At 34.7% G+C, this 23,565-nt stretch overlaps 1 protein-coding gene across 1 annotated transcript in view; it reads right to left on the reverse strand.

Annotated features, from left to right (window-relative positions):
- Positions 1 to 23,565, reverse strand: part of PLPPR1 (phospholipid phosphatase related 1) — a 189,705-nt gene that overhangs the window by 55,912 nt on the left and 110,228 nt on the right. Inside the window, 1 exon segment of the mRNA XM_074199020.1 lies at positions 6,846 to 6,982. Coding sequence (XP_074055121.1) covers positions 6,846 to 6,982 — 137 coding nt within the window.

A 23,565-nucleotide genomic window follows, 5' to 3' on the forward strand; every position in this document is an offset into this window, starting at 1 on the left:
AGGGATAACATTTTTTATCAATAAAGCATTTTTCATTGAGGTATATGCATTATATTTTTAAGACATAATGCTATTGCATATATTACAGATAGCAATATAGTATTAATATAATATCTATATCCACTGGGAAAGCAAAAAAGTTAATGTGGCTAGATTCATTGCAATATTTACTTTATTACAATGGAACCGAAGCTACAGTATCTTCCAGACAGGCCTGTATAGATATGCCACCTTAATAATATTGCTAGTTTTAGTTTCCTTATCTGTAAAATGGCATTATCATAATCCTATGATTAATCTCATAGGATGGTTAATATTCAATGAGATAATGTAGATAGAGTTCTTTGCAAACTAGAGTGAAAAATAAGCATCAACTATTATTCTTTTTCAGCCCATATACCCATTAACTATTGTAATATTCCTGCAGATGATAGAAGTTAAAGAAGATAGAATTAACTTATCCTTTCCTGTATATTCAAGCAGATCTGTGATCTCAATGATACCAGTAACAAAGATCATAAACCCCACAAATCCCATTCATCCTTGTCCATTTCCTTCAATAAGTTTGCCTTGGGTGTCTACCTGACCTGCCTTATCTTTTCCCGATGTCACAGGATTCTCAGTGAAGCATACAGCCTATTCATTGGTTATTCTAAAACCTCACCATGTGACCAACCAATTTTCTTTTCAATCATACATTTCTCTGATGACAACCTTTTTTGTAAGCCTTGAAATCTGATCAAACCTCTCATATTTCTCTCGTTTACTCTGAGAAGTACAAATTTTTTTTATTCTTTTGATATAATGCTGTTTCTTGATTTTTACCCATACACAACCAGTAAAATAATGATAATAAAAGTATGAGTCATTTTTTCTTGTATGTTGCAAGAACAAAAGACCCTAACAAAATCTGTGCTATTGTTCATCTTCTTCTACCCTTTAACCTGAAGGCCTATGTAGGTGAGGACCAGATTCCTTTTCAACTTTGTATCTTCCCCTTTAACTAGGTAGAATTCAGCATAAAACATGTATTTGGTAAATGTCTGTTAAATAAATTAATTAATGAATGATTCCTTGAATACTATCCACCATAGGATATAAGAAATGTATCCTTTTGTAGGAAAAGATGTTTTCTCCAAGTAGGATATATATGAACGTTTTCTGAATTGTAAAGGAGTACTTAGTTTTAGAACAGGTGCCCTATGGTATCCATTCTTACATCCATAAAACACTATGGCTGTGAAACTGCATTTAAAATATTTATGCTTCATTTGGAATGCCCCTGATTATGTGGCAATGAATTCATTGTTAAGTGAATTAGCTGTTTACCACAGCATTTCTTGTTCAGTGTAGCCTTTTTCCTTCCTTGCCCTAATTTAAATGGCAGAAAACTTGTTTGCTATTCAATTTTTTATTGAAAGCAATAATGGAGCAACTTTGTAATCCCAAATGAAAAGAATAACATAAGTGGATTCATTATGATCGACTATCTCAGGTGCTATTAGATGGATAGTTAATCTAATCTCAGCACATTCAGGTAGCTTTTTCTTCTTTCTCTCCTTTCCAATAATGATAAGTGCTTAAGAAGGGGAGACTAATTTGTCTTCTTGAATATGAAGTCTTTCTGGAAGTAATGTTCCAGGGAGAAAATATATATATATATATATATATATATATATATATATATATATATATATATATATACAGATATATATATGTATACATATATACATATATATATATATATGTCCATTACTTTTATTATTGGAAGATATGCATGAGAGAGACAAGCATATGGTTCAGGGGTTGTATAAAGGGCAATGATCCTATTTCTTTCATTTAGTATTCTCATCTTGCCTCTAAAATCTGTAGCTTGATAAAGAGAATCTTGAGAAGGAGAGGGCCTCAAACACTTCAGTCTCCGTGATTCCTTTGGCTTCAGAAGGAGAAGAGGTCTTGAAATGGCATTAGAATGTAGACATGATCAGGAAATTAATAGGAGCTGAAAGGTCTTTTAAATCTCAAGATAGATAGTTGTCTAGGATCAAGGACCTAAATAATATATTACATCTGAATCTAAGGGATTCTGGTGCCATTTGTTGGTGACTTGGTTAAGGGTGATGATTCTAATCCTTGGGTTTTGTCTTAAGAGAATAATAGCTCACTCTGCTAATAAAAGTTTTTTTCTTTTCTTTTCTTTTTTCTTTCTCTGGTAGTTGTTAAAAGTAAATGAAGGTCACCTAACCTCATTTCCTTTGGTGACTTGTCCAATGTCACATAGATAGCTAATTATTAAGTTTCTGAGGCTGGATTTTAACTCAGGTCATTAGTTATGATTGGAAGGGGTATTAAATCAGAGTATTTCAAACCTAGGACTATTTTTCTGAGGAAAGCCCTCTGAGGAGGGCTCCAGGGATTACAAAAAGAATAAAAAGAGATTTTTAATAAACCTATTCCATTTTCTTCTTTGTTAATCAATATTATAGTCACTAAAGTAACTATTCCTTGATAATTAAAGTTTGGAGGTTATGATCCTACATACTACATTCAAGTAATCTCTTAAATTCGTTCAATAAATTTAAGAAAACTCAAGTTTCAGGTGAACTGAAATATTTTGTAATCATGGCTCACTCAGTTTGCATCTGGTAAAACTGTCCTTTTGCATTTAACTTGGGCTGCTAAAAAATATAAATGGAGGAATTTTTGTCACTTGAAATCTTGAACCTCAGAAGTTTCTATATGTTACAGCTTAGTGAAATAATGAATTTTTTGCCAAATGGACTTTGGAAATGCTTACAATATGCCAGTGGCTGAAGAAGAAGGGTCCAGTAAATTGTTTGGTGGTAATCAGATCAAATAAACAACTTGATTGAATGAAAATGTTTATTTTTCCTCTGTTATGTTGACAAGATATAGATTAGAGGAAACAACAAAGATCAGAGATGAAGGGAAAGGCAATGGTGGCATGACAGCCTTGAGGGTTTCACATGCAAATTTAAGAGAGGGAGTTTGACTCTAAAAGTACAATAATTTTGTGAGTTGATGCACTCTTCATGCTGGGTTGGCTCCTCCACTTAAAAGCCAGATTCTCTTTATCAAAATACTTCATTAATACCATCTGTCCTCATATGGATTTGATAATATAAGCATTACTTTCTTGGTTTTATTCTACTTGGGATTTTCCCCATTGCATGGGTTACTGTTGTCACCTAAGGAGCATCACAGACCAGGACCCTAGGAATCAGAAGACATGAGTGCTTTTTAACTCTGCTCCAGGACTGAAGCACAACTCAGGATAAATTCTGCCATGTTCTGTTTCCTCCCTTTGAAAATTGGAGTAGGTTGAGACTTATGGCCAAATAATATCGATCATATGCTCTGAAATATTTTTAAAAGTGTCAAGATTAGGGGCAGTTAGGTGGTGCAGTGGATAGAGTACTGACTGGCCTTGGAGTCAGGAGTACCTGAGTTCAAATCCGGCCTCAGACACTTAATAATTACCTAGCCATGTGGCCTTGGGCAAGCCACTTAAGCCCACTGCCTTGCAAAAAAAAAAAAGCTATAAAAAAGTGTCAAGATTAAAAAAAATGCCACTTTAAAGGAGGTTTCTCTTTTATTAGAACAAAGAGCTGAACTGTGATTTTCTGAACGTTCTTACATGGCAGATTGTGTTTCATGTACTCTTGGGGTCACTGGTCTAGAAAATAAAGCTATCAAAGCTCTTTATACTAATATTTATTTATAAAATTATTATTTTAATGAAAAGAAATCTATGTTCTCTCCCACCCACTCCTATCCCATTAGAATTGCTGCCTTTGAGTCATTTCCAACGACATGATAATATTCTAGCATTTATATAATGCTTCAGAATTTACATTGTACTTCACAAATGTTATTTTATTTGCATCCCAGAACAACTGTGGGAGGTGGGTGCTATTATCCCCATTTCACAGGTGAGAAAACAGGGAAACAGAGGTTGAGTGACTTTTCCAGGATCACACAAGTAGATGTGTGTGAGGCAGGATTTGAACTCCTCCTCCTAACTTCAGGTCCAATTCTTTATTCAGCTACCTAGCTTTCTCTTAAAACAAAATATCTTCATATATGGGATTCCTGCATTCCAAAAAACACAAAACAAAGATAATGAGTATCTTTATTTCCTTGATTCTTTAAAAAAAAAAAACAAATACATCCCCCACAAAAAGCCTGAACATATTTCCTTTTGTTTTTCTGAATCAAATAGGTTCTGCTTTTCACTATGCCCATTAATGAAAAGAAGCATTGAAAGTGCAAGGCACACTTGATCTTTTTACAGTAAAACATTTCCTTGCTCATTTACTGGATATAAATAAGAATGTACATGAAGAAGCTTTGATCTTGTGCACATTTGTGATGGATACAAAATGTATTTTTGGCATCACCATTTCCAAATTTCAAGCACATTCCTAAGCAATTCTTTTTGATGTCACTTTCTTCAGAAGCTCAGTACATAGGCATTCATTGTTGAACTTCACCCATGCTTATCTTGCCTGGGCAGCTGCCAAAGTTCTTGATGTTTTACTTCCCTCAACAAATGTGTCAGTCCTTTGTCATATTTATTTAGCACCTATCTTTCTTGTAAGATGATCCAATCAATTTAGAAGTGTTCATCAGTTAGTAGGCAATGATGCTTTAATGTTCTCAAATCCCACATGCCTATGGCCATCTTTGAGAAATCATACTTTAACCCAAAGAAAGCATCCAAATTGTATAAATTTTAGGAACCATGGAAGATAGGGAAATCAAGTAAACTTGTATAGTGGGGGATTCTTAGCAATTTAAAAATTATATTATATAGGTGGCTAATATTCTGCAAACCCATAGCACTTACATATATGATCAATAGCCAGCCCATGACTTATCATTTCAGTCCTGTTAGTCTTGAACTGTGGAAGATGATCAGATCTATTATATTTAATAACATGTGCCATTATTTTCATTCTACAGCACGTTTGTGAGTTTGATGAACCTTACCTCCCTGACAATTGACCAGGTATCAATTTATTCATCACTCTAACTATAATTTCCAGTCCCAGCATATTCATATGCATATATATATATATATATATATATACACTTACATACACATATACCCATATATTTGCAGGTATACACATACTCCCTTTTCTGCATCTAGCCTACCATAACTTCCTTGGTTTAACCTTTTCTTACTGGGAAGTAAAAAAAAGCATGCAGAACATTGTAGCATTCCACTGATGTATTTCCAAACACATGAGTGTGTTTTATTGCATTTCTAGGAAAGCATGGACTAGAAAATAACTGCTATATTGGACAGATCACACACCAATTTAGCTTGGTTATCTACAGTTTAAAATTGTTTACTTTTAAATTAATATTTCCTAGGTTACTCTCTTCCCTCTTGTCTTATTTACTCCTATCAAGTGAAAGTTTTCATATTTATTTTTTTTCCTATGGCTAGTTGCCTACGGATTTTCCAGACTGGATGCTCTGAAGACATTTTGCATTTAACATATCTAAAATGGAGCTCAGTATCTCCCCCCCCCTAAAGTTTTCCCTTTTCCAAAGTTCTTTATTTTTTTTCAAAGAAACAATGTCTCAGGTTCATAATCTCAGCATTATCTTATATGGAGAACTCTTCATTATCCTGTATTTATAATCAGTTGTCAAAGTTAAAAGTTAATCATTTCTAACTTCATTGCATCTCTTATATTCTACCATTTTTTCCCACTCCCATAGCTATACATCTTTGTTTAGGCCTTCATAACCTCTCTAGATTATTACAGATTCTTAACAGGCCTACTTGCCTTAAATCTCTCTTACCACTCCAGTTCATTCTACACATTGATGCCAAAGTGATTTCTTTAGGTGCAGATGCAACTATGTGACTTTTTTATTTAACCAACTCAAGTGGCTTACTATTGCCTTTCGAATGAAATAGAAATTACTTTGTTTAGTTTTAAAGCCTCACCTATTCCTTACCTGCCTTTCCATTCTTATTGGACAGCACCACTTTCTTTTTCCAGCACTCTGCTAACTAATCAATGTTAGTTTGTTTGATCTATATTCAATACATTCCATTTTTCATTCCCATACCTTTGCACTAGATATTCTCTATATCCAGAGCATTCTCCCTTTTTATCTCTTCTCACAGAGTTCCTATCTTCCTTTAAGACACAGGTTAGATATCTTCTTCATGAAGTTTTTTTTTTGTATTCCTTCACCTGGGACTGCTATCCCTTGCAAACTATCTCATATATAGCTACTTTGTGCATATGCATTAACTTTATATTTATAATGTATACAGTATTATATCTACTTTTTCCCTCCATTATAACATAAGCTAATTGTGCAAATAAAAATTTTTAAATTCTTTGTACTTGCATCCCCAATGCTTGGTATTATTTATTAAGATTGTAGTTTCAAAGTCACTTCAAAATCAATATATTTATTTATTCATTAAGAACTTAATAAATACTTGTTAATTAATCAAAGCTTCTTATTGGAAAAATTCAAACTTTTATATATAGAGAAAAATGAGTTAAACAATCCTAGGACTCTCTGGTTCCACAACTTATGACACAGACACTCTTCAAGGCCAGACAAAGCACAGAGAAAAATCAAGGATTCTATAGTTTATAAAAGGTTGTGAAAGATATACTTTCATTTCTAGAGTCTAAAGAAAATCAACAAATTTTCGGAAATTGGTGAACTAATATAATTTTGTACTATCGCAAAAATTTTAAGAGCTATTTTTACATTAAAATAAAAGTTTTCTGAGTTTTATTTTTTATTAATTTTTGGTTAATTGTTATATTTATTGAAACTTACCTATAAATCAGATGATCCTTCGGAGCAGTAGGCTCAGATAACAACACTCTCCAGTCAAAATCATTTTCTCCTGGGCAATCAAGGTTTCTCTGGTAGACTTTATGAAATACATGGACAGCTCCCCAATAAAAATCTGGGAATGAAAAGTTTGAGAAATTTCAATACAGAGAACTGTGTAGTCAATTGAACCCTTTGAGGAATCTCAAGATGTTTTTAATCACAAAAGAGGCAGAGTCCTCAACAACAGTTGGCTTTGAACTATTTAAGAGAACTAAGGAAAGAGTTCTTGGATAACATCAGCTGGCATCCTCACTGGAATGCTAAAATCTGAGAAGAAACAAAACACACTGGAAATACAAATCTTTTAAATATGCTGTGGAGGGAGTGATCTATGATATTTTATGCTTTTACTGGGAATGTGTGTGATGGGGTCAGTAGGGGGAATCAAAATGAGGAATAGATTACATTTCAGTCTCCAACATTCTGTCTACACAATGACAAAACAACTAACAACTTCAAAGAATAAATAAATAAACACAGGACTATTAATACCCTTCCAAACTAGGGGTTCATGCACTTATTTAAAAGTATCTTGAAAACAGTTTCAATATAATTCCATTTTGTTGTATTTCTCATGTATTTTATGCTTTTAAAAGCATTATTTTAGGAAGGGGTCTATAGACTTCAGGGTGGTTTGGTTGTTCAGTGGTCAGTGGACCTGAAGTAAAGAAGATCAAATCTGGCCTTAGATACTTACTCAAGTCAGTAAACCCTGTTTGCCTTGGTTTCCTCATCTGTTAAATGAAGGAAATGACACACCATTCCATTATCTTTGCCAAGAAAACTTCAAGTAAGGCCACAAAGAGTTAGGCCTGACAGAACAGAACAACAACAACCATAGGCTTTGTCAGATTTTACCAAAGGGGTTCATGACACAAAAAAAGATTAAGAATTCCTGTTCTAGAGCTAGCAGAAATTGTGAACATGAGAAGATTTGTTTATTTTTTAAATATTTAATTCATAGTAGATATTCAATAAGGAATTTAGGTAATGCAATGGATAGGGGAATGGGACTGCAGTCAGGAAGACTTGAGTTCCAATTTGACCTGAGATACTCACTTGCAACTTTAGGTACCTAGCTTTTGTTTATCTCACTTTCCTCAAATGGAAAATAGAAAAAAAAAAACAATAATACCTCGCAAAGAGTGGTAAGGATTAAATGAGTTAATTTTTGTAAATTACTTAACACAGTACCTTACCACATAAAAGTTGGCTATTATTATGTCTTAATTTTTTCCCATATATTATTAAATATCTTAAGAACCCCCCTCTTCTCTAGTCATTCCTATTTTTCTCTATCTTCTTTCTTTTTCAATACCAAAAAATATGATTTTGGTTATGAAAGGTCTCTAGATCTTTTGGTTTATGGCATGAACAGTGAATCAGAGATGGAATAAGTAGAATGAAATGAGATCCCAATCTTACATTCTATTTTATGTTTAACTCCCCAATACCTGTTTTCATTTAAAAATCAAAATTGCTCATCTTCTAGAATGCTCATGTTATCACTTTGGAAATATCATATCTGATTACCAAGAAGATATGGAGATAGGGTAGGGTCCAGTTTTCTAGAAAGCAAGTGTCCCAGAAGGAAACACGCAATGATTCATTGTCTCATCTGGTCAACTGAGCAGCTGAGACCAAGGGGTCAAGTCACCACAGAAGAGGTTTAGTAGGGAGAACAGGCATATAGCAAATAAAAACATTCATGTAGGAAGTTCTGTAGTAACCATATTCCTTGTTGGTTTGTCCTGTTACAGTTAGGTACCTTAGTTCCATAGCCACCATCATGATGAACTGCTTCTTTGTATGGAATCTGACCAAATTTTATTTACATTTATTTGAAACAGATTTCAGTATAATAGCAACAATGGTTGAATGCATAGAAAGATATTTGTATGGTACATTGTGCTCTGGAGCCTCCAGTGTCTGATTTTATTAAAAATGGCCTTTTGTGTGAATCTTTGTGTATCTCGCTTGGGTTTAACCCCTTTGGAAGTGACACAAAATCCATATGGCCTGACCTTTCGTTCCAAGCAGGGTCCTGCAAGGAAGGTGAAGAACTGGTACTGAGGCTCTAAATTTTTTTTCATAGAAAGGTGACATTGCAAGAAAAACTGCTCTTATAGTTGGAGGTATCTGACTCAGAAGGGATGTGAATCTTAATGACTCCTTAAATAATATCTTGAGACCCTAAAGTACAAATTGATCTATCAATCTGTCTTTCTATTTGCGTATATTCTGAGGAATCCAGACTTCTTCAGATTGTCAATGGGAACTACTACACAAAAAAATGGTTGAGAACCCCTACTTTAAAAGTTGTGACACTGGAGGATGCATCTTTTTACATGATATACATATATTGCTATTTGGAGAGGAGGGAAGGGAGGAAGGGAGGGAGAGAGAAATAACTCCATTTTGTAGATGGGGAAACTGTGACTCAGAGAAGGGAAAATAAGTTGCCTAAGGATATACATTTGGGGAACTGCAGTGCTGGATATTGAACTCAGTTCTTCTAACTTTGAATCTTTCTTTATACACCAGACCATCTTCATTGTAAAACCACTCCCAAGGCAGATGAATACATGAAACATAACTATTTCTCACAATCATATGAATATACTCAGCAGTAATAATAGTGCCATATACCTTGATGCTGGGGCATAAGTAGGACTAGTTTTATAGTTTTCTGTTTCTATGGTAATCTGGCAAACAATTAGCCTTGGGTGAAAAAAATTGCTGAATCTGCACAGTAGGTTTAGCAAATGACTGAACTGGAAAATGAATCTCATTTTCTCTTTTCATATCTCCTATCTGTTATGGCTGCTATCCCAAATTAGTTAGTCCATTGACCTTCCGTACTGCTTAAGTGACAAGAGCAACTAAAGACCCAATTTATGGTACACCTCTCACAATACCAAGAAGCATGTTAACTTTTGGGTAGACACCTGAATGACAAAAAGCTGCAATCTAAGTAAGAATGAAACAGAGAAGTCCTGTGTCTTAATGTTTCACAGGATACTTATGATTTCTGCTTCTTATACTCTCCCTGTGTTCCAGTCAACCTAGGCTCCTTATTGTCCCCTGATGACTTCTCTTCCTCTTCAAGCTGTCTGCAAAGCTCTGTCTTCCTGTCCTCATCTTTATCTGCTGAAATTCATGAGCCCTTCAAAATCAAGTTGAGTTATTGCTTCATCCATGAAGTTTTCCTAATTTTTCCCATGGGAAAGCTCCCTCTCTGTTTTCCTCTCAAATTGTGTCATCCCCAACATTCTTAAGCACTTAAAGTCAACTATATTACAGTTATTTGTGTACATATTTTGTCTCTGTTAGATTGTAAACATACCTTGAGAAAAATAATTATGTCATAGAGTTGTACATTTCTCTAGTAGCTAGAAAACTATATGTAAAACAGTTAGACCTTAAGTAAAGGTTTCTTACATGAATGATTTGCAGTAGGGGAGAGGAAGTGATATAAATGGTAAAACATTTTAGTAGAATGCTCTGAATTAAATATAAAGGTTATTGGGGAAAATGTTTAGAATAATAACTATTCAAAGTATAACAATGTAAGATGTGGCATGTACAATGTGACTGGATTTATAAATATACTGTAGAGGAAAGGGAGGTGTTTTAGAATTTTCTAGCTTTTTTTATAGAACAGAAATTATAAAGTGAGACATAAACAATCTCATCATAGAATTTCTCAAGATTTTTTACTGTTTGAGGAAGAAGGTAAGATGTACTTCAGTCAGGGGTTATGAGAAAACCTAAAAACAAAAATGAGTTTCTGACCACAAGTTAGAAGACAGTTGAACTAAAAAATGAAAGGTAGACAATGGAGGACAAGGTGATTAAAAAGTAGTTTGCAACAAGAGAAACAGTGTTTGCTGTTTAAGTGTTCTAAGAGGAATTCAAAGGGCACAGCTACTTGTTATCAGATTTGGCTTCTGCATCTACCGAAGCACCAACTGAAGGAGAGAGTAGAAAAGGGAGGGGAGAGAGAAGATGTTGGATATACCACATGTGATTTTAAAACATATACTTTTATTGTTGAGTATTTTTGCATTTACGAGAAGGTGAGTTCAATGATTCTGGAATGTGTATGTGAATATTTAGTCATTTTATTTACAGCATCTAATTAAAATGCCTCTGTTGTGAATTATTTTTGTCTTATTCTGATTAGGAAAGGTGAAACATATCAGTAGGAATTCTGGAGCCATAATTCAGAGAAAATTCTGACATATAAAGTATCAATAACCTGGATTTGCTAGAGTACACAGAGCAAGGGGTAACTCCTGGCATTATAATATTTAGAGATAGAATAGTATCATATTTGAGGCAGCATACATAAATTTTCATTTTATCCCTAGTATTTTATGATGATTGTTTATTGTTGCGGTCTACTCTGGGCAGCCAGGTCTCAGTCTAATTCACACGACTCTTCAGGGAGTTCCGCCAGACATGTCCCGCATGTTCAATAATGAAAGTCAGCCAGTGAGAGATAAGCAAGGAGTTTATTGCAGGTATATGCTACATCTCTGACTCACATAGTTGAAATAAGGGTATATATAAGCCTAGTCCCCTTGTATCAGCATCCCTCATCTCCAGGCCTGTGGAAGTATAATGGGCATGCCACAAAAGGTCTGTATCCTGGAAAAATGTGGAATCTTCAACAAGATAAAGATGAAAGGTCTCTAAGGACCAAAACTCCTTCCTGGGACACTTGAGCAAGATGAGGATGAAAGGCAGAGGGATAAGGACAAAAGGTCCTTCCTGAAAATATTCAACAAGATAAGGATGAAAGGCTGGAGAACAAAGAGAGAGAAGGGCCAGAGCTCCTTCCTGAGTTCAGAGCACTCTGGTATGGACATTCCTGTTGTCCCAGGTCTCAATGACTCTCAGGATGAACTCTGTCTATTATCCCCTTACAATTCCCCTTTCTTGTTTAAGAGCAAAGCTCCCTATAGATTCCCAGAAAAGGGTTGTCTTGGAGGATCAACAAAAACATCAATCAGAACCTTTCTTATTTATGAGATGAGGACTTGCATCACAAGGGGCACACACAAGCAAAATAATAAAAGTCCAATACCAAACAATATATAAGGTAAAAATATATGCAACAGACCACCAGATTGAGCATGAAAGAACTGATCAGAATCTGCTGCCTGGTCAATATAATCAACTATTTGGGCTAATTTTGACAATTCTAATGTAACATTTTCCATACTCAATCCATGCAGCTGGGCTCTAATAACATTCCATTCTACTTGAGATTCATTATATTGTGCTTTGGTTATCTATAATCACATTGTAACCTTTGTTGTAATTCCAAATATTGTACTTCTTCTCCCAAAAACATAGTGGCTTTCTACAATTGATATAATGCTTTACAAAATTGCTCATCTACCTGAAGCTGGTGTTTAAATCCCACTGAAACATTCTGCATTAATTCTTGTAATCCCTGTGCTTCAACTATCCAATTCTGAGTATTAGATATTGACATAGCAAAGGCTGTAGAAGCCACAATGGCTTCTACCAGTAATGTAATGCCCAAAATAACACACAAAAAATATATCTTCTGTTTCTCTGTTGAAAGGATAATATTTTCTCATTAATTGTCTCAAAAATATGATCACTATGTGTTCTATGACAATTTTTTTACAATAGTAAATGCATAATGTGGTCATGTTACTTTGAAAACTTTTCTACCTACAGCAAATTTAGGGCCTATGCAGGTTCTTACTAAACAATTCATACAGGTTAAATTGAACACCCCATCAGAATATTTAGTTAATGTAATATTAGATTTTCCTTCTACTAAAAATGCATATTCCTCACCCAAGCATACCCTGGCACTAATAGCGATATTACTAGTTATATTATTCCTTATATCAATATTAACCAATTCAGGCATTCCTTGCACAGTATGTCCCCCAACCAATGCAACAAATGAAATGTTTCTATCCCTTTAACCTCTATTCCAGATCCATATATATATATATATATATATATATATATATATATATATATATATATATATATATATGTATGTATGTATGTATATTGCAGTCGAGGATCATTTACTGCTCCTCTATCTTGCATGTCTCTTGTGGTATTATGACAAGATATTAAATATTCTGTATAATTCATAAAGTCTAAAGGTACTTTGATGCACTGATGAGTATGGCAATATTCAAAGGGCATGAAACCAGGATAATGATACATAAGTAAATAGAATTACAAGAACTTAACCTGTTTCCTTGATATTGTTTAGTTTCATTCAAAGGTATCTCAGTGCCATTTAATCTCCATGTATATAAGTGATATTTCCTGGTGTCAATTTGTATAGAATTCTTATTTGTTTTTACAGCAATATCCCACAAATATATCCTTCCATCCACAATCTGAGTATACCATCTATCAGCAGGTACAATACTTTTAGTGTAATTCCATTCAGTGCTCAACCAGATTCCTCCCATTTGTTTCTGGAAGTACACAGGAAATCCTTTAATCAATCCCATGAAAGTCATTGTTTTGTTAAAGTTCTGTATGGATTCATTACTTGTTATTTCTTCAACACTCCCTTCATTGTACATGCAAGAAAGATTTCCATGTAAAATAAATACTAGCATAGTATCTGTCAAGGATAGTGTTTTCAACCACGGTAGAGACAGAATGAGAGCCCATCAATGATCAGTCATATTAGCCTTTCCTACTGTTAACAAGTGCATCATCATAAATGTTCTTATGAGTATCTTTGTCTTTTATGAGCATTATTCTTTCTTCCTCTTTTGCCTTGCCTTCTCTTTTGTCAATTCTTCCTCAGTTTCCACATTTCTTATTCTTTTTGCAGAAACCCATTTGTCTCCATGATCTGTGGAAACACAAAGAAAACCCGGACCCCATATTAATACTCTGTAAGATCCATACCATGAGCCATCAAGCTCCTTTACCAATACCATAGATTTTTATTTTCAGAATTATTTTTAAAGTATTTTCTTTCCAACTGTTTCTTAATTTGTATAAAATGTCTCATGGCTGGAGACAAATTGTCCAATTTAGAAATTTGTAAAAAATTATACATATATATATTGCTTTGTCTAGAATTCCTTGTGATAGACGTCCTCTTCCCCTTTCTTGTTTAGCAAGGATCACCTTAATATTTCTGTTAGCATGTTCCACTATGGCCTGACATGTAGGATTGTAAGGAATTCCAGTGACATGCTTTATTCCCTAAAACTTTTAAATTACAAAGATTTCTTAAGACCAATTATTGCTAAAAATCCCTTCTTATGACTATAAGATTTTCTTCATACTTCTCTTAAATTCCAAAAGTCATATTCAAATTAGTTTTAAATCATCTTCTTTTCAAAAGCCTAAAAACTTTGCAAATTCTTATCTTTATCAGTGCAATACTAACTTCTCAATGCTTTCACTTATAAAAACTTTCTATCCTTACTGACCAACATTTCTTAATATTAAATTCTTATTATTAAATTAAATTCTTAATATTAAAACATCCTATATTCTGGGAATGAGAGATTCCCCACAATTTGAGATATCAAAGTGATATGTACTAATTCTTTACCTTTATTGTTTATCATTAATCACTCATTCCAGATTCTTCCTAGATACATGATCCACATTCCAATCAGTGTAAAATATTAACTTCCTCTTAGTTATTATGAAGCTAACTCACAAGTCTGTCCTGACTCCCATAACTCTGGAGGAGCCATAAAACATCAAAATCCAAACTCAAACATATTCTTTACAAACCCCTTAATTCAATTTACATGTATCTTTAGATTAGCATACTATAGGATCAATAATAACATAAACATTTACCTTACAATTGCTTTCATATCAAACTTTTTACTTTATGGGGCTTATTATTTTTCTAATCAATTCATTGCCAAACATTGCAAAAATTACCAATTTAATGCAATTCTAAATCATCCCAACCTCATATAAACACATATGTCCCTATAGACTTACAGTTCTATACTTTCTTCTTTTCTTATAATGATTTGTACACCATTTTCCAAAGTTCCCAAAATCCATTTTTTGTATACAAAGTCAACCCTGCTCAAACCTTTCCATACTTAACAACTGTTTCAAAAGAAACCCCAATTGTCTCTAAGTCTGGATTTTCCTTCCAGTACTTTCAGAATCTCTTACTCAAAGTATACCACTCACATTTTTCCACCATTCCTTTTCATTAGCTCTTCTTGACTTTAATTCATACTATTCCGAACTAGAGTCACATAGCTTATACAGCTGTATAACTACAGATATGATTCCACTTTTCACAATGCGTTTTTCCTTCCAAGGTTTTAATATTTAACATTTCTTGATTACGACTGCTAAAATCCTGGAGAAGGCAGTCATTCAAAAATCCCTTAGCCTAATTAAAATATTCCCTGCCCCCCTTCTTCAAATAGAGTAAACTAAATAACTTTTATAGAGAGAGACCATCCTAGATTCTTTCTGGGGGTGGTGGTCTTCTATTCTTCAACCCTTACATGTCCCATAATTTTCTGTAATAACTAACAATATCTGAATCTATATTGATAAACTCCTGAAGCTCTAATGGTGCCATATCATTCTGGAAAAAAATTAATTATTTAGTTTCCCCTATATGGGCATTTTGGTAACCACATTATACACTTTAGGATTAACCTGACTCTCTTGTCTTTCTGAAATTTATTTTCCCTATTTTCAAATTAAAATAGCATTTCTTTCTATGATTTCTTTGTTTAACATATTTGGTAATATTTGCTGTTTCTTTAACTTCAATGTCCTTTTTAACACTTACTTTACTAATTCTTCCTGAAGTAGCTCTCCCTCCTGAAAGTGGGAGGGAGGGGGAAACACACCGGCAGCACAAAATCAAGGAGAATGAGAAAGAGAAGGGAACATAAAAAGGAATTGGGGGGGGGCTCCTCATAATACTAAAATAACAGGGTGAGTAGTTTGGCCTCAGTCAATTTAACACCAAAATCCATTCCTTTTTTAAAATAAAAACATAAAATCCTGGAAGAGGAGGGGGATCAGATTACTCACAGAAAGCAGGCTCAAGGGGAGAGCCAGTGAGGGCATTAGATGCCAAAATAACAAAGAGCAGCAATTTAAATGAGGCAACCCAAGGACAATTTTAGGGGAACTTTTCTCCCCATCTAGCAAATCAATAGAAGAACCCGAACACACAAGTAAACAGACAATCTAAACACATAAAGACAGACAAGGCACAAGCACAGTTTACACAAACACAATAGAATTTTCCAAACTGACAATCTCAACACATATCCACAAACACAGACCAATGGCAAATTCCTGACGTCTCAGGAATGCTGTGAGGGGAGACTCTCTCTTAAACTAGTAAGAAGGAGCTGGTAGGGGAGGAGGAGGCCAAATTTCATCCTCCTGTACAACTTTATTTCTTTTCTTTTCTTTTTTTTTAATATAGTTTTACTGTCTGTTTGGCTTTCTATAGAGAAATATCGCTCCATTCCCTCAAAAGCATTTTTCACTATACTAATTATCAAGAAATCTAGTTCTTTAAGATAATCAGGGCATTCTTGTTCATAGCTAGTCATCTGTTCTCCTGTTACCTGCCATTTATCTTTTGTTATTTCTATATTCTGGGCCCATGGTGATATAGTCTATATTTTTTCAATGAATGTCCATAAATCTTTTAGTTGTATAGTAATCCCTTGTTTCTTGATAACTTTGTATAACTGTCTGGCTCAAATTTCACTTTCCTCTGGCTTAACCATGGGAACCTATTCCCCATCTTCCCCACCTACTCAAGTAGCGAAGGTACTTTCACTATCGTCTTGTCCTACTGACAAGGTCCCGGTTCTCTTTCCTGCCCTTACCTTTAGTCCCTGTTCGGACGCCAATTCTGTTGCGGTCCACTCTGGGCAGCCAGGTCTCAGTCTAATTCACACAACTCTTCAGGGAGTTCCGCCAGACATGTCCCGCATGTTCAATAATGAAAGTCAGCCAGTGAGAGATAAGCAAGGAGTTTATTGCAGGTATATGCTACATCTCTGACTCACATAGTTGAAATAAGGGTATATATAAGCCTAGTCCCCTTGTATCAGCATCCCTCATCTCCAGGCCTGTGGAAGTATAATGGGCATGCCACAAAAGGTCTGTATCCTGGAAAAATGTGGAATCTTCAACAAGATAAAGATGAAAGGCAGAGAGATAAGGACCAGAACTCCTTCCTGGGACACTTGAGCAAGATGAGGATGAAAGGCAGAGGGATAAGGACAAAAGGTCCTTCCTGAAAATATTCAACAAGATAAGGATGAAAGGCAGGAGAACAAAGAGAGAGAGAAGGGCCAGAGCTCCTTCCTGAGTTCAGAGCACTCTGGTATGGACATTCCTGTTGTCCCAGGTCTCAATGACTCTCAGGATGAACTCCCCATGGCCACATACTCTGTCTATTATCCCCTTACAGTTTATCTGTCCTGAATTTACACTGTGTTATTAGGGTTATTGGCATCATCTCTGGACCTGCTTTCATCTCTCTTCACAACTCATAGGAGATTGATAGATCTGACTAGCAAAGCACATATATTATCTAGTGAGGTTCTATACTCCATTCAGATAAATAAAAAAGTCAAGACCCTAAAATTTTCATTCAGTGGTTCTTCAAATAACTATTTCTACTCTTTGTATTATTATTATTCAGCTGGAATTTTCAGCTAAAAGAGCTTTGTCTTTTCTCAGTATGTTATTTTCCCTGAAGAAATAAAGAGCTTTAGAGCCCTAGGACACTTCCCAATTTACTCCCTGCTAGTAGGCATAGACCATCTCTAATCCAGATGGGGATAGACTATCTCTATTCTCCCCCTCCACCACCCTCCAAGACTTTTGGACTTGAAATTTGTAAAACTTTGCTTGAATTCTTAACTTTGCCATTGATCACCTTTGTGACTATTCACTTAACCATTCTGTGTCATCAATTTCCTCTTCTATAAATGAGGTAGGCAGTTTAGATGGTCTATGAAATCCTAATCTTCCTGTAAGGAAACATCAGTATGTTCTCAGTAGAACAGCAGGTGTTGCCTCAAATAGTCAAGTGGTTGGTATGATTAATCAGAAAGTGATAAGTAGAAATTCAGCCCAACATTCTGAATCTTTCCAGTCACCAAATACTCTATTCTAATCTATGGAATGATCCTGAACCTTGTTTCAGATTTTAATTAGTGGCCCAAGTGGCATCAAGAGCACTATTAATTTTGCTGTCACTATTAAAGCTTTTTATTTCAATTAAACTAATATTCTGATGGGGATTAACTAACTTTAGCCTAAAGTCTGATTTTGTGTCTGTTAAAAAAACTTATTCATGAGATTTGTATAATTATTCATGCTTATATTTATATTTTACAATGTACTTCATATATATATATATATAGATATAGATATATATAATTCTATTAGTTCCTTACAACTATCTTTGTATAAGGTTCTATTAGCATCTGTATTTTACACCTGAAAAAATCAGTCAGAGAGTTGCTCATGATGCTATAGGTTTCTGCTGGAGAATCAGAACCCAAGTCTTTCTGACCACAAGTCCACAAAACCTGCACCTAGTGACATATTTTATACATAGCCTTCCTCTTTGTTTTGCTTTTAGTGCTTGCAGTGTAAACCACTGACCTATAATGTGTTAACATGAACAGTTAATTTTTAAATTATTTGATGACCATCAATGAAAAATAAAAAATGATCCAGATAGATATGGTACTAATTTTTCTTAGTCTAACTGGTTCCATTATGCTCTTTAGAAGATTGTGTTAAATTTTTACTAGCATTTTTATTCTGGTTCTGCTCTGGGGAATTATACTCATATCCTTGAAGTCAGAACTTGGTAAATCTTAGAAACATAACTACAGCTCTATAGGGTATAATTTGAGAAACAAAATTTGCTAGCTTTTTATCTGAACGCTTCTCTCTGTTTCTGAACACAAGCAAATTTAGGGGACACAAGTGAGTCATGGAAAGGGAAAGAAGAGGAAGAAAGCACAAAAAAACTCACAAATGGGCAATTAGTTCTTTTACCCTGGCTTTTCAGGATAAAGTTCATTGAAAGAAGTAAAGGGAACCCTGTTTAGGGATCCATAGAAGGAAAAGTGTGCTAACATTAACATATTTGCCAGCTTTCATTGAGATCCCTGGAGAAGAAACCAGTATGAGAAAAAGCTCAGTACTCAGCAGCCAAGTGTTTCCCTAGTCTATTCAAGATTCCTTTGTTAAAATCTGATGGAGAGACTTCCTACCGACAATCAGCTTCAATAATTAGGGACAAGAGTTTAAGGTATCCCTCTATTTCCCAGAGACATAATGATTGCTCTAAAAACTAAGCGAGGGTATCAAATCTCTAGGAAGAAAACAAGAAATATGAAATGATTAGGATATTTGCATGGAAAAAGTTTAAGTAATTTTCTGGTGATGACTTGCATCTGTCTAGTATTTTATTAAGTGTGCATGGAGTCCCAATGAGTTCTTGTACTTTACAAAGTACAAAATTATCAAAAGGCACAATAAAGTTTCATGAGACTACTACATCTGCATCTGGCACAAGGGGCTTTGATTTTGTGGGGGGAACAATTTAAATGATATGTATTTTGGTCTTTTGGATCCAATGTGGAAATGCCTTGGATGGATCAGGTAGTTAAGAGCATCTGGGAAATATCAGACAAGCTATGGATCAAACTTCAAAGTTGGACCCAAAGGAAAAAATGCCTTCAGAGTCATAATATGGTAATATGTTGCACTAGAGACATCCACACATACATGTATGTGTTCATGTACACACACACACACACACATAAGATGTAAGAAAACAGAATCAACTTATGTTTGTATTAGAGAATTTTTGTTATGGATTTGGGAATTCTTTCTACCAAAACATATTTCAACCAATCTATGATTGAGCAAATGAGTACTAGGAAATTGCCTCAGGAACAAAGGTTTAAGTGACTTGTGTAGGATCACAGAACTATTTCAGCTCCCAGAACAGCATTCTCTCTCCTCTACAACTGGCTGACTTAGGCAACTGGGCAGGTTTACCATTGGTACTGGGGCTTCCAAAATCCATTGCTCAAAGAGGTGTCACTTCTTTGAGGATTATTTTCGTATATTTAAAAGCTAGGGCAGCTAGGTAGTATAGTGAATAGAATACTGGATTTGGAGTCAGGAAGACAGGAATTCAGATCTAGCCTTAGACTTTTTCTAGCTATGTAAGCATGGGCAAGTCAATTCACCTCTGTTTATTTTAATTGCTTTATGATATAGTAATTATAAAGTATTAGCACAGCTCATAGTTGTTGCTGTACAGTCATTTCAGTTGTTTCTGACTCTTTTGGACCCCACTTGTGGTTTTCTTGGCAAAGATGTTGGAATGGGTTGGTCATTTCCTTCTTTAGTTCATCTTACCTATGAGTAAATTGAGGCAAATAGGGTTAAGGGCCTTGCCCAGAGTCACACAGCTAGTAAATAACTGAGCCTGGATTTGAATTCAGGGGGATGAATCTTCTGACTTCAAACCCACATTTACTATGCCACCTAGCTGCCTATTAAAACACAATAAGTGCCATTTAAATGTTATTATTAGTTAAGAGTTTGGGAAGGAAGTGTAGCTATTAGAAGGCAAACAACAGTGAAAGTAAGTTCCAAATGCATCTGACTGTTTTAGAGTGTTCTAATCTCATGATTTCTATAGCTAAATACTAGAGAGTTAGCTGAGGAATATGATATAAAATGATTTACTTAGAATCAAAGTATCAGAAGAAAAGGCATAAATATATACAAATATATAACCTTTCCCAGTCCTTAATCTCAGTGGCTGCCCACCGAGGTCATCTCCAATTTAATCTGAATGTATCTTATTTGCATGTGTTCTCCCCTATTAGATTATCAACTTCTTGAGAGCAGAGGCTGCTTTTTGCTCTTCTTTGTAGCCCCAGTGTCAAGTCCACAGTAGGAACTTTATAAAATAAGTGCTTGTTGATTTGACTTGATTTTTGTCACATGTTATATAAACATATATACATAAATATTAAATATAATATTTTATACTTATATATTTAAAATGGAGAGATACCTGAAAATTCATCTCATCCCTCTCCTTCCCCTGTCCAATTTAGAGACGAGGACCAGAGAGAAAACGATTTTCCAAAGTCACATAAGCAGTATTTAACAGATCCACAATTCAAACCTAGGAAACTTCAGTCCAAATATGCTTTTTTTCCAACTGTGCCACAATATTTGGCAAATAAGCCCTAATGAATTGCCTGAGATGTGTAAGGTCTGAACAACCTAGATTAAGCGCTGGAATGGATCATAGAAACCAACTGTTTTTGACTCCCAATTTTATGACTTTGGAAATCAAAGTCCAGAGAGCTTATGTGATTTGCTCAAGATCATGTAACTAGTAAGTGTACAAGGAAAATCCAATTTTTGGTGATGGGAAGATTCTATAAAAGTAGTGGTTGCATTTCAGCTCCACTTGGATATTTATTTCTCATAGACATGCTTCTTTCCCAGCTGCTTAGAGAGAATGTTCTGGTTTCTAGATCTATGAGAATGGTTAGCAAAGGTGAATGAATTGAATTCAGGGAGTCTGAGATCAATGACTAATCTGGGCAATTTCCTGATTAGGTAGAGGTTTTAAAAATGTAATCAAATAATGCAATTACGATTATGTCCACAGAAATATATTAGACTCATATAGAAAACATGATTTCTCAAAGCTTTTAGTAAAGAAAGAAGGAATTCCCCCTTTAGGTTCTGACCATTACAACTAGCACTTTAACGGACAACAGCTAAGTGAGAGGAAACTAAATGCTTATATTTTTGTATTCCAAAGTAATTCCTAAATTGTCTTTGGATCAATTCATTACATTGAAGTCTGGAAAAAAGCAGAAAGATGGAAGTAGGGGGAGGAAGGAAGAAAGGGGACAATATTAAAGGAGCATGCTGCCCTTTGCCTTATCTGATATGTTTTGTAAAAAAAAGCATCATTTTCCTTTTCTTTCTGGACACAAAGAATACAAATTGGTGCTACTGTACAGTACATTGATTAAGAATTACTTTTTAAAGTCATGTAACAAACTGAAAAGGAAAAACTCATGAAAATATTAAATATTGGACATTCAAAGGTCAGCAGATTCTTTGAGAAGAAAAGGTGCTCAACCTCTGCTTAATTACAAATTCCAATTTCATTCACAACTTTTTATTTGGAATTCCAAAGAGAAGATTATAATTTACTGACACCATGTCAGGTCTGAAAATTTTTTATGGAAAGATGAAAGAATATAACTAATTGTTACCTGAACATTTAGAGAAAATTTCATTTAATTTCTTTACTGATATTAACACTGAAAACTTTCATTAATTTAATTTCAGAGACAGAATTTAGGTAGTATCTGTGATTCTTTTGATCACTAAATACTGGGGCAAATAACTTGTGATATAGGAAAACTAACACACTGACAGTCTTTATTTTCCATTGTTTTTATATTATTTGTGGCTAAGAGTTCAGCCAACTTCATGTAGAGCCTAACACACAAGACTTGATAAGAGTTCACAAGTTTTGAGAGAGACACAGGTCAGAATATGTAAACATATGGAAAAAGGAACTGAACCTGTAATTTTTCTGGTTTAAGGTAACTCCTACATGAGGAAACTTCCTCAACACATACAGATTGGCACTTCTTCAACTTACTGTGAAGTTGAATGGCTTGACCAGGGTCACATAAAAAGTTTGTGTCAGGGTTGGAATAGCGATACAAGGCAGACAAATATTACACATAAGACCCAAGTAGCCAGACTACCAGGCAACCACTGTTTAGTGAAAAAAAGAGGTCTCACTTAATTCTCTTGCTCTCTCTAATGTCAAAAAATTAGTTTTGTAGAATATGAGACAAATTAGGAAACATTAGTCCATTGATTCTTGGTCTCTGCTTTTATCTGTTCATCCTGGAAGCCTCAGAGTGAAAGGTTGATGCCATAATTAGGATTATTACCTTGTCTCCTCAATTTTGGCAATAAGTCTAAGGAAGCAGGCTATATAAGAATGTACAAGAATGTAAGGAAGCAAATATACAAGAATTTAGAGAGAAGGGGAGGGCAAATCCCAGGCAAAAGCATTCACATAAGGAAAGTGAAAAAAGGTTTAGTTCCTCTGGTTATAAGCTTGGAAAAAGCATAGCATCATAGTTTCAGAGTTGGAAGGGATCTTAGAGTCTATCTAGCCCACTCCCCTCAATTTGCAGATTAAGTGACTGAGGCCTATTGAAGTTAAAGGAAACCTTAAATTGGAACTTCTCTTAATAATACCCTTGGAACATCCAATTATCCATGAAGACTTCTGACCTTGGAATATTCCTCTTATAGGTTGACTTTTTTCCTCTTATTGATGAACATAGAGATGTTCTTAGATGGCCTTGGGCAAGCCACTTAACCCCATTTGCCTTGCAAAAACCTAAAAACAAAACAAAACAAAACAAAAATATTACTCTCAATTTTTGTGAGTAAAAAGGGATGGGAGAAAAGAGGGAGGAGACACAGATGTGCTAGCCCCAACTGCAGCAATATGCTGGCTACATAATTATCTACAATGGTATCTTACTAATG

Source organism: Macrotis lagotis, chromosome 8 (genome assembly GCF_037893015.1).
Source record: "Macrotis lagotis isolate mMagLag1 chromosome 8, bilby.v1.9.chrom.fasta, whole genome shotgun sequence".
NCBI lineage: Eukaryota > Metazoa > Chordata > Mammalia > Peramelemorphia > Peramelidae > Macrotis > Macrotis lagotis.